Raw genomic sequence first — 13,118 nt, 5'->3', positions numbered from 1 at the left:
ATCATTCCATATTGCTTTGCCAACTTTTGGAGCAAACGATTTGTAAATTCTACTGGTAAGCAAAGAGTAAGAGTGTACCTTTTCTTATTAATTATTCTGGCAATATGTTAATTTAACAAATAATGGTACTATGTAACTATTAACTAAAACTCCCATAAAAATTGTAAAGAAAATAAATGAAGAACCTGCTCACCGCCTTCACAATGTCTTCCTTGATATCCCGGTGGGCAGCTGCACAAACCAGGAGCGGAGCAGTTTCCACCATTCATGCACTGAGGGTAACAAAGAGCTATCTGGCAGTGTTGCCCCATATAACCTTCTGGGCACTGACATATTTTCTCACTATTGCACCAACCTTGATTAGCGCATTTTCTGTTGCATTCAGGATCTGGTCCTAGTGATAAATGAAATATTTTACTATTTAATAAAATTAGAACTGTAAGTGGTTGATTATTATTTTCATTGATGTGATGCTTATATATGCCTATATAAAGAGAGAGTTATTAACTTTCTGTAGGGTAAATTATAGTAATCGTCAAAAAATTGCCTCTTTTGAAAATACATACTGATATTTTTTGAAAATTTTTAGGTTGAAATTTCCTTAAAGTTTTTGATACTCATTCATATAGGTTGATTCAAATAACAAATATTCTGATTTTAGACTGCCAAATGGCGTTTTTTCTTAACTTTTTTTTCTGGATTTCCGAAACTGCTAGATCTGCCTTTGCAAAAACTTAATCAATTCTTCATTACATCAATACACATGAAAGGTTTTCCAAATAATTCAAATCGCATGCTCACTTCTCTCACAAACTTGGTTGCCATTTTCTGCAGTCTTTGTACCGTATCTCCGAGACGACAGGATCGACTTCTGCCAAAAACTAATCAGCATCTCCTTATCAATAGGAATCGAATGCTTTTTGAATTAGTCAAATCGGTCGAGCGATGCTCCCAGAAACACCGACGAAAAATTGTATCCATACATACATTCATACTACACATTCATTTTTTCTAAGGTATGCCAAAATGTTCAGAAACCTCTGAAACGTAAATATATGTAAAAATTTTCATTTTCCATTATTGGGCGATTACTATAACTTACCCTACGGGAAGTTAATAAAGGACTAAAAATATACCAAATAGTAACATTATTTCATATGTTCTTCTTTACTATAGGGGAAAGTCTCGTAACGCTGGACGGCACCTAGCGCCGAACACTCTATTTAACACGTATTATTTAAGCGAGTATAAATCTTTTCATTTCAAAATACATTTATTCTAATTATTTAATTTAGTTCTGTATGAATGCTAACAGTCACTACATAACCCCATTCTTCGTATTTCCTAATCAAAGAATGAAAAGCTTATATGAATATTTTGTTCTGTATGAATGCTAACGGTCACTACATAGCCCCATTATTCGTATTTCCTAATCAAAAAATTAAAAGCTTATATGAATGCTCGAGCTGAAAGCATCCGTGTGGCCCAGACAGAATGGTGGATGAATAGTGATTTTTTTGCAATATCTTCGTCAAACACACATGTGCAGACATTTCAGAGTGTGGAGATGGCTACATATTCTTCTTTTATCTATGGCTACATATGTGTTCAATGCAGGTTAATTTGAAAAGTCCGGTACTAGGTGCCACTTTTTAAAATCATATTTTTTGTTACCGAAGTTTGATTGATAGTATTAATTATTTTTTGGCAAAGGTTGCTTTTTTATATATAGATAACTTTTGGTGTCCGCCACTCGGGTACTTCCCCCTATATAAATATAATAACTAAATGTTAGATAAAAATATATAATGTTCTAATCATAGACCTTATAATAAATACTTAAGTATATATTATGTATAATTTGGTATAAGGTCTATGGTTAGCATTAGCTTTTAGAGATTAATTTGAGGATAAGTCTGATAATGAGTGAGTTATACACGTATTACTCATATATTGCCCAACAACATAATAACAAATTTAAAATCTAAACTCTCTGGAATTTTTAGAATGAGAATATTTTCAAAATTTTCAAAACTTTGGTATAATATCAAACTTATACATTACAACTACTTCTAGGTATCAACTATCAACCTCGTTTATTGAATTTAATCATCTAATATTTCCTCTAGTTCTATTTGTTTCGAAAAATCTAATGCTAGCAATATATGAATAATCATATATTGTATGAATATGATCAGGAACGACATACGATACCTGGCGCACGGGCGAGTGCACGCGAGCCAGTGGGATACGCACCTCTCTGCGAGCACTCTTTGCGCAGTTGGAGCCGCAGCGGCGTGCCCGGCACGGGACGGCCGCGACGAGTCTGGATCAGGAGGCCGATGCTGAACTTCGCTATGCCGCTCCTGTTGCCTGAGCAAGGTAAGAGCACGCTAAACTCTGAAAACATGGAAACATTATTACATTACATACATACATTCATTATATTAGATATATTAGATAAAGCGCGTTTAACTAAGGTGACCATATATTTTCAAGTCAAAACCGGGACGGTAATTTTTAGTTATGATATTCCGGCCCGGGAGGTTTGGTATAGTAAATACTAAAAAAATTAATATGATTTTAAAATAACAAATAACTATTTAGGAATGCAATAAAAATCCGTCTTTTTAAATGAGGAATTATTTTTAGATCATAATTACTGATTACTGATAATAAGAACGTTATTGTTTAATTATACCTATATTGTATTTCATACTTATACTTTTGGATCAATATGTTGTTTAAGCTTTCAAACTTATTATATTATTTTGTTCAATTTTCTTCATAATTATTTAAAAATACCTAGCACTTAGCTATCCCAGGCAGTCAAGAAGTTCATTTTCATAATTTTTGTTAATTTTCGTAAAATTTAAAATATAAGTTCAAAATGAAGGTGAAAGGCTATTTTAACCAGCTTTTTTATAAAAGCATACCAGTTGTACATAACACTTTCAGATATTTGATGGAGTAGTTGTAACTTTATTATCAAGTATGAGCAAAGATTCAATTTAAACATATACTTTTTGAAAAACCGGAACAATCCCGGACAATAGATTTAAATCCGGATCAAATTATTTTTAAAAAGACCTGGGACACAAGGTGGAAATCCGGGGCTGTCCCGGCGAAATCGGGACGTATGACACCAATTCCAATTTAATTCCAGTTTAAACAATTCTAATAAAAAATAATGGGAGTACTGCCCTAGGGCAGGTCCGTAAGCTGAGTTAAACTACAACTCGATTCAGGGAAGAAGAGTGTAAGAAATTTCCCATTGGGCTTATTTTCAATTGAAAAATGGACATCGCAGCTGACCGATGTCAGATTGCAAGAGCGGGGGCTCGAATCCGCGACCCCATCCAAACCAATGCTTATAAACCACGTAAAACATATTTATCTATAATCGACATCTCGACATCCATCGTGCTTCAAGAATTAACACTCTGATTAGAATATAACACGAGTTAAATTATTCAAAACTCCAAATTAAATTATTGTAATTTTTATTTATATTTTTTTTATTTAGATTGGAAAATCTTAAATATCTTAATGTTAATGTTGTGTAGCAAATACTTAGGCGACTTGCTGTCCTGGACAGCAATGTCACTATTGTGGAGAAGACTGCCGTAGTGAAAGGGTTGATAAATTTATTACCAAATATATTATAATAATTTGCCTTAACCAGTTAACTGTGGCGCTCTAATTGAACAGTGTACATCATCTTGTATTTTCAGAATCGTGTTAAAATGTTGTTTTTGAGGTAAAATGCCATTTACAACTATTTATTTTGTATCGGCATAGCTTCAACATATTTTAAATACCTTGAAATTTGAGAATAAGTTTTTATTTTTCGTTTTTAAAAATTGCAAACTGAATAGCCCATGGTCAAGGTGTTATACGCATGGCGAGGATATTCCTCAATTCACAAAATTATGCTACTTCTCAATCACAGTCAACTGGTTAAATTTATTTATTCTATTCATCCAACGAAGACCGAATAGAAATTTAAACCTCACAAATTACGAAAATAAATATATTATTGAATAAAAAGCTGTTTATATGCTTCTGAATTATGAATAAATTGATCTACATATTAGTACTGAATAGATCCAGTTGAAAAAAGTATTTTTAAAAGTGTTTAAATTATACAAGTTTTTAAATCACTTATGAATTATTTAATTCAAACGCAAACCAAATGAGAATTGTTTTTATCATGAAAGAATTTCTTTTATCATAAATTACGAAAATGAAGATATTGCTATAAATCTATATATAAACCTGTGTCATACATATCTACATATGTATAATAAATGCTATTGACCAATGGATATAAATTGATCTTCATATTAGTTGTATCGTGTAGGACGAATTGAAAAAAGTATATTCAAAGGTTTCAACCTTCATAAGAAAAACTAAAACAATTAGTTATTTGATAAGTTTGTCCTATGAATAAGAAGCAAATTAGTGATTAAATTCTTTACCTTATCATAAATTACAAGTATAAATATTGCTGTAAATAAAGAAAGAATCATATTTCACAAATAAATCAAAATATTAGAAGTTAAGTAGAAGTGAGTCTTTTCCCATTGGTTCATTTCCATTTGTCTTCAGATCACATCAGAGCGTGAAGCGTTGGTTAACCGTTAAACAAATATATGAAATGCCTTGTTGAATGTCAATATTAGCACAAAATGATTACCTTTGGCTTTACGCGGCACTCGTCCTTTGGTTTTTATAGATATAACGGGCGGTTCCAATATACTCTCGTCCGACGAGTGGAGTCTATCGAAATGGTAATAATACTTCTTCATGCCAGAAACCCAAGTAAAATTTACGTAGCTTACTTCTGAGGGTATTTCGGGTAGATGTTGCTCGAACATTGGTTCCAAAATGTAAGGCTGCACGTTGCCGTTGGCTATCACATCGATTTTTATTGACATACCTGGGAAATTGAAAGATTTTTTTTAGCAACATTGATCCACTATATGCTGTTGACAGTAAGACCAGAATCAAGGTCACAAAATAAAAATTCTATTAATGTATACTGACCGCTAAACATTTTGACTTGTTCTTTGTCTATCCAGAGGGCGAGGTCTTCATACCCGTTATTACCGGAACTGTCCTGGCGAGATTGAGCCGATGAGCCCTGCCCTCTGGCGGCCAACGCGCACGATGCTACAGAGGCCAGTACTGCGAGCCCGAACAATAACCTGATAAAGGATAGAAATTGAGATTGAGAATTTAGATTATCAAGATCAGGATAATAAATCACAATTTAAGTAATTCTTCATCCTAAACTTTCAGTTGAAGTCTATTAAATATGAATAAAACAATAAATATATGCAAGAATGAATAATTGAATAATTGGAATCAATGGTATCTAATCATGCCATAATTGACACTTATGCCTGAATCGAGATATAAAAATATATTTCATATTAATAAATGAATTAAGATAAAATAATAATAACACTAAAAATTATAGCAGACATTCGTATTTTTTCATTGTCTTAACCAGCTCATAAAACAAGATGGTCTTTAACAAAATGACGATAATCAGTTCCAAAGAACTGAAGCAAAGGTGCTTTCAACAATCTACTCTACAAAAATGTCACAATTTTTTTGTTTCTTTGAACCAATTTTTTTATTGTTGGTCCAGTAAAATCTGTAATACTTGTTGTACAATACATATACAATATGATAATTATCAAAGTTGGAGCAGATTTATCTTTTATCTTTTATTACGAATGTTGCTATGTGATTTTTTTGGGAAGAAAATTTTCCTTTCCTCTTTTTTTTGTCACACAATTATGTCACAACTTTTATATTTCAAATATTAACTATTGTTGTACCATATATGATGGATAATTTTACCTACGGGTAAAAATCCGAACAAAATAGGAAATATTATGTACATATCTATATTTAATGAAATATATTTATTTATTATTATTTTTATTATTATTGGAGCAGATTTCATTTATAACATATAGTAAGAGATACTGTGACCATGCAATTATAGGAACCAGGTTTTATTCACGTTTCCTGCTTGATATCAAGCAAAAGTGACCATACTTAACAACAAGGTCCAAATAAGTTTTAATTGAAAATTTCTTTTAGGAACATTACTGTAACATATATATCACTATTAGAAATATCTAATAATAATCTCAGCACAAAGAAGATGGTCAATCACTAGATTGCCAACTTATAATGATCCAGAACATCAGCTTATAGAACATTAATAATAATTCTCATTAAAGTTCAAAAATTTGGAAAAAAGTAAATAAATACCAGAAATAAATAAAAAAATTTGATTTTTTGAACCAAAAGTAATCAGAACTTACTAGTCCTATAAACTGTAGAGATGAGAACATTTAACTATGTCGCTTTTTCAAAAGGTAACCCCACGGTTGTCCTAGCTCTATTTGATCAATTTATTATTACAATTTCTGTAATACTGATGATTTTTTAATTGATGCAGCAATGCGTAATAATGGCTATTTTTACCAGGAAACATATTGCAATCTATATTTCCAAGTAAACACCGATGTCACTACTGCTTGACCAAAGCGGGTTTTGAACATGGATTTTCTGATTATTTATTACAACAAATATTTCGACCTATTTTATCTCATAATTACCAACGTAATTCCCAGGAATGATCTTTTTTTTAACTTCCCGAAGGAGAAGTTTATGTTTTCATCAAAAAATCCGAATCGCTAATTTTATGTTTTCTCGACGTTTCGAGCCATTCTGAATCGAATGAGACCAAATTTGGAAAAAGTATGTGTGTGTGTGTGTGTGTGTGTGTGTGTGTATGTGTGTGTGTGTGTGTGTGTGAACAGATTTTTTGCCGTAAATCGACGTTTTCTCCAAAACGGTTGGACCGATTTCAAAAATTTAAAAGCCATTTGATGTATCTCGATGAGGACTATCGTCTCTGAGTTTTGTGCGGCGATCGGCCGGGCCGTTTCTTTGTAAATTGCAGAAAAGTGAAAAATTTTTCGTCCACGTTTTAGCCCGCAATTCTGAATCGATTCTGAAAATTCAAAAACCGTTCGATAGATATTGGTTGGGAATCGTGCTGATTAGTTTTTGGTAAAGATCGGCCGGGCCGTTTTCTTGTAATAAAGTTTAAAAAAAAAAAAATTTTGACAATTTTTATGATTATTTTTTTGACGATAGATACCACAGTCTTCTAGGTCATACTAAAATATTACGGCCCTACGACAACTGGTTCAGCTTTAAAAATTCGTCAAAGTTTGCAAAAATCAGTATGGTCTTTTTGGCATTTGTCAAAATTAGACTTTTGATCGACGTTTTCTCAAAAACGCCTGAACCGATTTTAGAAATTTAAAAGCCATTTGATGTATTTCGGTGAGGACTATCGTTTGTCAGTTTTGTGCAACGATCTGCCAAGCCGTTTCTTCGTAATTTGAAAAAAAGTGTTGAACTTTTCGTCCACATTTAAGCTCATCCTACCGAACCGATTTTAAAAAATCAAAAACTGTTCGAAAGATATTAGTTGGGAATGATGCTGATTAATTTTAGGTGAAAATCTACCGAGCCGTTTTCTTGTAATTAAATGTTGAAAAAAAGTGTTAAATTTTCGTCCACATTTAAGCTCATCCTACCGAACCGATTTTAAAAAATCAAAAACTGTTCGAAAGATATTAGTTGGGAATGATGCTGATTAATTTTAGGTGAAAATCTACCGAGCCGTTTTCTTGTAATTTACTGTTGAAAAAAAGTGTTAAATTTTCGTCCACATTTAAGCTCATCCTACCGAACCGATATTAAAAAATCAAAAACTGTTCGAAAGATATTAGTTGGGAATGATGCTGATTAATTTTAGGTGAAAATCTACCGAGCCGTTTTCTTGTAATTAAATGTTGAAAAAAAGTGTTAAATTTTCGTCCACATTTAAGCTCATCCTACCGAACCGATTTTAAAAAATCAAAAACTGTTCGAAAGATATTAGTTGGGAATGATGCTGATTAATTTTAGGTGAAAATCTACCGAGCCGTTTTCTTGTAATTAAATGTTGAAAAAAAGTGTTAAATTTTCGTCCACATTTCAGCTCATCCTACCGAACCGATTTTAAAAAATCAAAAACTGTTCGAAAGATATTAGTTGGGAATGATGCTGATTAATTTTAGGTGAAAATCTACCAAGCCGTTTTCTTGTAATGAACTGTTGAAAAAAAAATTGAAGCCGATTTTCATGGAACTTTTTTTGGCAATATACATCATGGTCTTATAGAACTTACTGTAATGCTACGGCCTTACAACAAGTAGTTTAATTTTAAAAATTCGTCAAACTTTGCTAGAATTATTATCGTTTTTTTTTAAAGTAGGATTGATGAAGTATATTATTTACACATTTTTTTGATCAAGTCGATTATTTACACATATCGGGAAGTTCATGTAATTTGCCTCAAGGCTAAATACCAAACCAACTAGTTTTAAAATACATCTTTAATAAGGACAGTAAAAAAAATGTTTGTAGTAAATTAAATATAAAGGAATTTTATAGTATTTATTTTCTTCAATTATCTCCATAGTAATTCGCCAGAAATAATTCTTATTACTCCAGAAATAATCCTTAATAAGGACAGCAGACGAAAGTATTTATTTATCTTAGTAGTTAATTAATTGTGAAGAAATTTTACATTACATAAAATAAGATTTATATCATTATTTCAATTACCTAATAATTCGCCAAAAATAATCTTTATTACTCCAGATATAATCCTTAGTAAAGACAGCAGAAGGAAATATGTTCTCGCCTTAGTAGTAAGCTAATTGCATTAAAATGTTATAATTTACTTAAAAATAGATTTACCTTATTATTTTAAACCAATGTTTCGACTTATTTTATCCGTAATCTCGACGAGACCTAATAATTCGCCATAAATAATCTTTATTACTCTAGGTACTCTAGGATAAATGAAAACAATAAATTATTTATCCTTCTTAGTAGTAAATAATTATAAAGAAATTTTATAATTCAAAGAGATTATTTTTATTATTTAAAACAAATGTTTCGACCTATTTTTTCCTAACGTTTCTCTTCAACTCCAAATAGTCATTTATATAAATAATCGGCTGTAGGGGCGGAACTGCTGTTGAAAAAAAAAAATTACAAGAAATCTTCACTAAATACGTTGTGATAAATGATATGTCAACAAATGTCATCGACAAACTAACCAGTAAAAAAAAGAAGATGGAACGAGAAAGAACAATTTTCGAACCCATGCTTTCTTATTATAATTTTGAACAATTAAAATTCTCCTGTTCGGGTGATGTGTATGCTTTTTTTCCAATATTTTCGATTTTTTATGAGGCTGGCTCGTGTAGCGTGCTTATCTCCATTTCTCACAATACCTATCAAAGTGTCAAAAAGCGTCTCTGTCTGAGACAGGTGAGTCCGCATCGCGCCCTCGCTCTCGCACCTTGATCTTCACGAGAGAATTGCCGGGCGTAATGCACAGGTGTAAAGGGTAGGAAATGTATACCTGGGCTTTTAGCAAACAGAGGCGCATTCGATGGGAGATTGACAGATTTTGAGTATCAAACCATGAATTTTGAATCTATATACTTGACGACATCAAATCGAAGAATTTTGGGTGGCATTCCGTTCGTAATCAATCAGTCAATCACAATTAATATAAGTAATTACGGTGATAAAAATTTAATTACTCTATAATTTAAATGTTGCGCAATTATAGTTCAAGTTAAACTATAAATTACTCATAGATATCAATATTATAATACTAAAGATTAACTTATAAATACTAAAATATCAAATGTCGTATCAGGAAGTTCATTCAACTTTCCTTAAGGCAAAATTCCACTTACAACTTGTTTTGTTTGATATAAACTTAGGATTATTGTGATGATACTCTTTCTTCTACGTGGCTTTTTACAAAACATCCCAATGTCAATGGTTGATTTTTTTTTATTATAAGTTGATATATTTATTATTACAACTCAGTGTTGCTATTACTATTGCTTAGGTGGAGCGACTAGGGCGGATGCCAAGCACGCCATTATGGAGTGCAAAAAATGAGAAAAGAGTAGGCAAGAACTATGGAGGGAGATAGTAAGGCAAAATCTCCCTCCCAACCAATTTTATAACATTGCTGACCAAAAAAGGAATCATATAGTGCTCTATATAATTATATACAATCAAATAAAAAAATGTAAAGATAATTTATAATATGTATATGATTAATGTATGTGTATACAAAGTCAATAAAAAAACTCAGTGGTTATCTCCTTTTTGTAATAGTAGGTACCAATTCCAAGTTACAAAAATGAATTATTATAACTGTATTCTTATTTTTAAAGGCGATTGAACTATAAGTTACGAAACTGGTAACTAAAAATAAAGTATTAATAGAATATATTTATATTTATAATTCCAATAACTCTAAGCAATTTAAAACTATGCCATGCGAACATAGGCCTTCAAAGGGGGCGTCCATAAATCACGTGAGGTTTTTAGGAGGAGGGGGGGTGTGTCAAAAAATCACGTAATATCACGTGGGGGAGGGAGGGGTATAGTAAGATATCACGTGTATTTATTTTTTAACTATTTTTTTTTAAAGTTCAACCATTTTCAAAAAAAATCAAAAATGTTAGTTTTTTTACTAACTAAAAATACACGTGATGTTTGGTGGGGGAGGGGGGTAATTTTGAATATCACCATGTATCACCAAGGGAAAGGAGGGGTCCAAAAATGCTTAAAAATTCCCTAAACACAATTTTAATACTAACCATCCGATCATCCATTATAAAGAAAAAATATTGGACTTAGAAGATTTGCAAAATCTGTATTCATTTTTTTATTTCGAAGTCAGCCATGAAGTAAAGATAATAAACTAGCAATGGGCTCGGTCAGCTCGGTATCAAGCAATATGATATAAATGATAGATCTCGAATATTGTCTTTCGAGGTTATTTATCCAAGAGATATTCAGCAACACTATTAGATATATTTCTAATATAATCGCCATACACAGATAAATCGTTAACCGATGGGTTTTCTCATGTAAAACATGAGTCTTTAACAAACAGCTTATGGGACAAGATTAACGTGTGAAAGTTTTTTTTTGTTTGCTATACGATGGATATTAAAATATAACAAATTTCAAATCAAATAATGTGTGTTGTTTGTTCATCATTCAGCAAACCAGCAAATATCATTTAAAAGTAATAAATAAAGACAACAGTCTAACGCACATCTGAGTAATATACTTAGATGTGCGTTAGACTGTTGTCTTGTATTTAATAGTTTTAAATAATATTTGTTGGTTTGCATGAACAAATCACAGACAGTTTTTTATTTTTAATATTCGCACACAAAACATTTCCTCATAGAGCAAAGTACATATCTGAAAAAAAGCAAAATAATCTTTACAGAAAGTCCCATAATAAGATGCTAACAATAAGTATTAACAAGCCATAACAAATCAATGACATGGGTACATTATTTGGTAACCTGTCTTCTATTGTACTAAATCTGTTACGGCTACTGTCCAATTTAACAACGTCCTCTTATTCAATTTCCATCCCTTAATTCATACAAAAGTAAGACCATAATTTTAGGAGAGTTGACAAGTGCCTCATGTCTGGTGTAGTAACATCCCTTAATTTGACCAGAGTAAGACTAATATTTTTTTAAGCAAAATTTTTAAATTTATATGTAGAAGAGATTTTGCAAGCAAGATTTTTAAATTTATATGTAGAAGAGTAGAAGACATTTGCATATGCTAGAAATATAAGTATAAAAATATTTAATTACGAGCATAATGTAATATAATTATAGTTTTGTAATTAATGCCCATCAAGATGTCCAAGTTGTAGACATGGATATAAAATATTTAACTTAGGACATATATTTTATTGTCATTTACAATGATTAATCGTATTTATTGAAATCCGGTTGTCTATTCCGACTTAATTTCATCTAATATTTAATCAGATCAAATTGTTTATGATAGACACAGCTATAAAACGACGCCAGAAAAGCTATAAATTTGCGACTCATGCAAATTAATATAAATATACACTTACATATTGACCAGATAAGAGGAAATGATGCAATATAATTAATTACTACTATAAACGAAGATGGTGCTAAAATAATACTATTTGAATAGATAATATACTTATATCTCACAAAGCTATGTCTATGTATTTACCACGATAAAAAAAGAAAAAACGCGTTCATTAAGTAAAGTGAAAAATAAGCCTGTGCATTATTGAATAACAATATTAGCAAATTAGAAATAGAAATTGCTTAAAATTAAGAGAAACACAAAACTTAAATTTATATACCAAAATTATAAACCGAATTTAAAAGCACAAGTCTGAACATATTATGGTTTTTGTTCGGAAGTATTTTCTTTTATTATATTGGCCATGAAGATGACAATCTTCATAGCATTGAGCTTTTACACAGGATGGTTGCTACCCATGGTAGAGGGGATAGCGGTTAGTTTAATAGAGCTAATTGTTCACTTCAAAAAGTAAAGACACTTAACATTTTTTTAACTTAACAACATGTGTAGTATAAATAAATAAATATATCTTCTTTCATAATAACTTAGTGACAAATCAGTAATTGTAATAAAAATTGCAACAAAAACATAATATACAAACAAATCCGTGTTTAATACAGTCCACAGCTACAAGGGTTAAATTATAACCCAACAAACTTAGTTAATCGAAGGAGAGTTAAAATAAATTCTATAACTACGTAGCGGTATACAGTCTTTTTGATGAAATAGTATTACTAACAGCGTAAGATTTGTACAAATGCAAAATAAACGTATAGAAATATATAAGTCGAACTTTATTCCGTTACAACATTCTAACAAGAGTAACCATATATTATTTGATTAGCAATTTAATAAATATGATTCAAAATGCCAAATCTCCAATAAAATAGATCTCATTAATTTTACTTCATTAATAAATACATAAACAAGTATTAGAGATTTAATAAAGGACACTTCAATTTAACGAGACAAACTCTCAACCTTTCTGTAAATCATCGATAAAATAAATAGACTGTAACATAGCGTTGTCATGGCAACGCAATGTTACG

General features: G+C 31.0%; 1 protein-coding gene across 3 annotated transcripts in view; it reads right to left on the bottom strand.

Moving 5' to 3' along the window:
- LOC113365909 (protein shifted-like) overlaps positions 1-13,118 on the bottom strand; it is a 32,034-nt gene that overhangs the window by 3,195 nt on the left and 15,721 nt on the right. For 2 of the 3 annotated variants that reach the window (XM_026607451.1, XM_026607452.1), the window contains exons 3-6: positions 5,050-5,210; positions 4,700-4,942; positions 2,215-2,400; positions 194-394 (exon numbers count right to left, since the gene is read on the bottom strand). In XM_026607451.1, the coding sequence (XP_026463236.1) occupies positions 194-394; positions 2,215-2,400; positions 4,700-4,942; positions 5,050-5,210 (791 nt within the window). The remainder of the gene's footprint in view (positions 1-193; positions 395-2,214; positions 2,401-4,699; positions 4,943-5,049; positions 5,211-13,118) is intronic. The other variant, XM_026607453.1, reaches the window with a different exon arrangement.

The sequence above is a fragment of the Ctenocephalides felis genome, unplaced genomic scaffold, assembly GCF_003426905.1.
Source record: "Ctenocephalides felis isolate EL2017-DRISC unplaced genomic scaffold, ASM342690v1 CF-g0.4_SCAFFOLD_01170, whole genome shotgun sequence".
Lineage (NCBI taxonomy): Eukaryota > Metazoa > Arthropoda > Insecta > Siphonaptera > Pulicidae > Ctenocephalides > Ctenocephalides felis.
The sequence above is the reverse complement of the archived record's forward strand: the minus strand, read 5'-3'. Positions and strand labels throughout refer to the sequence as shown.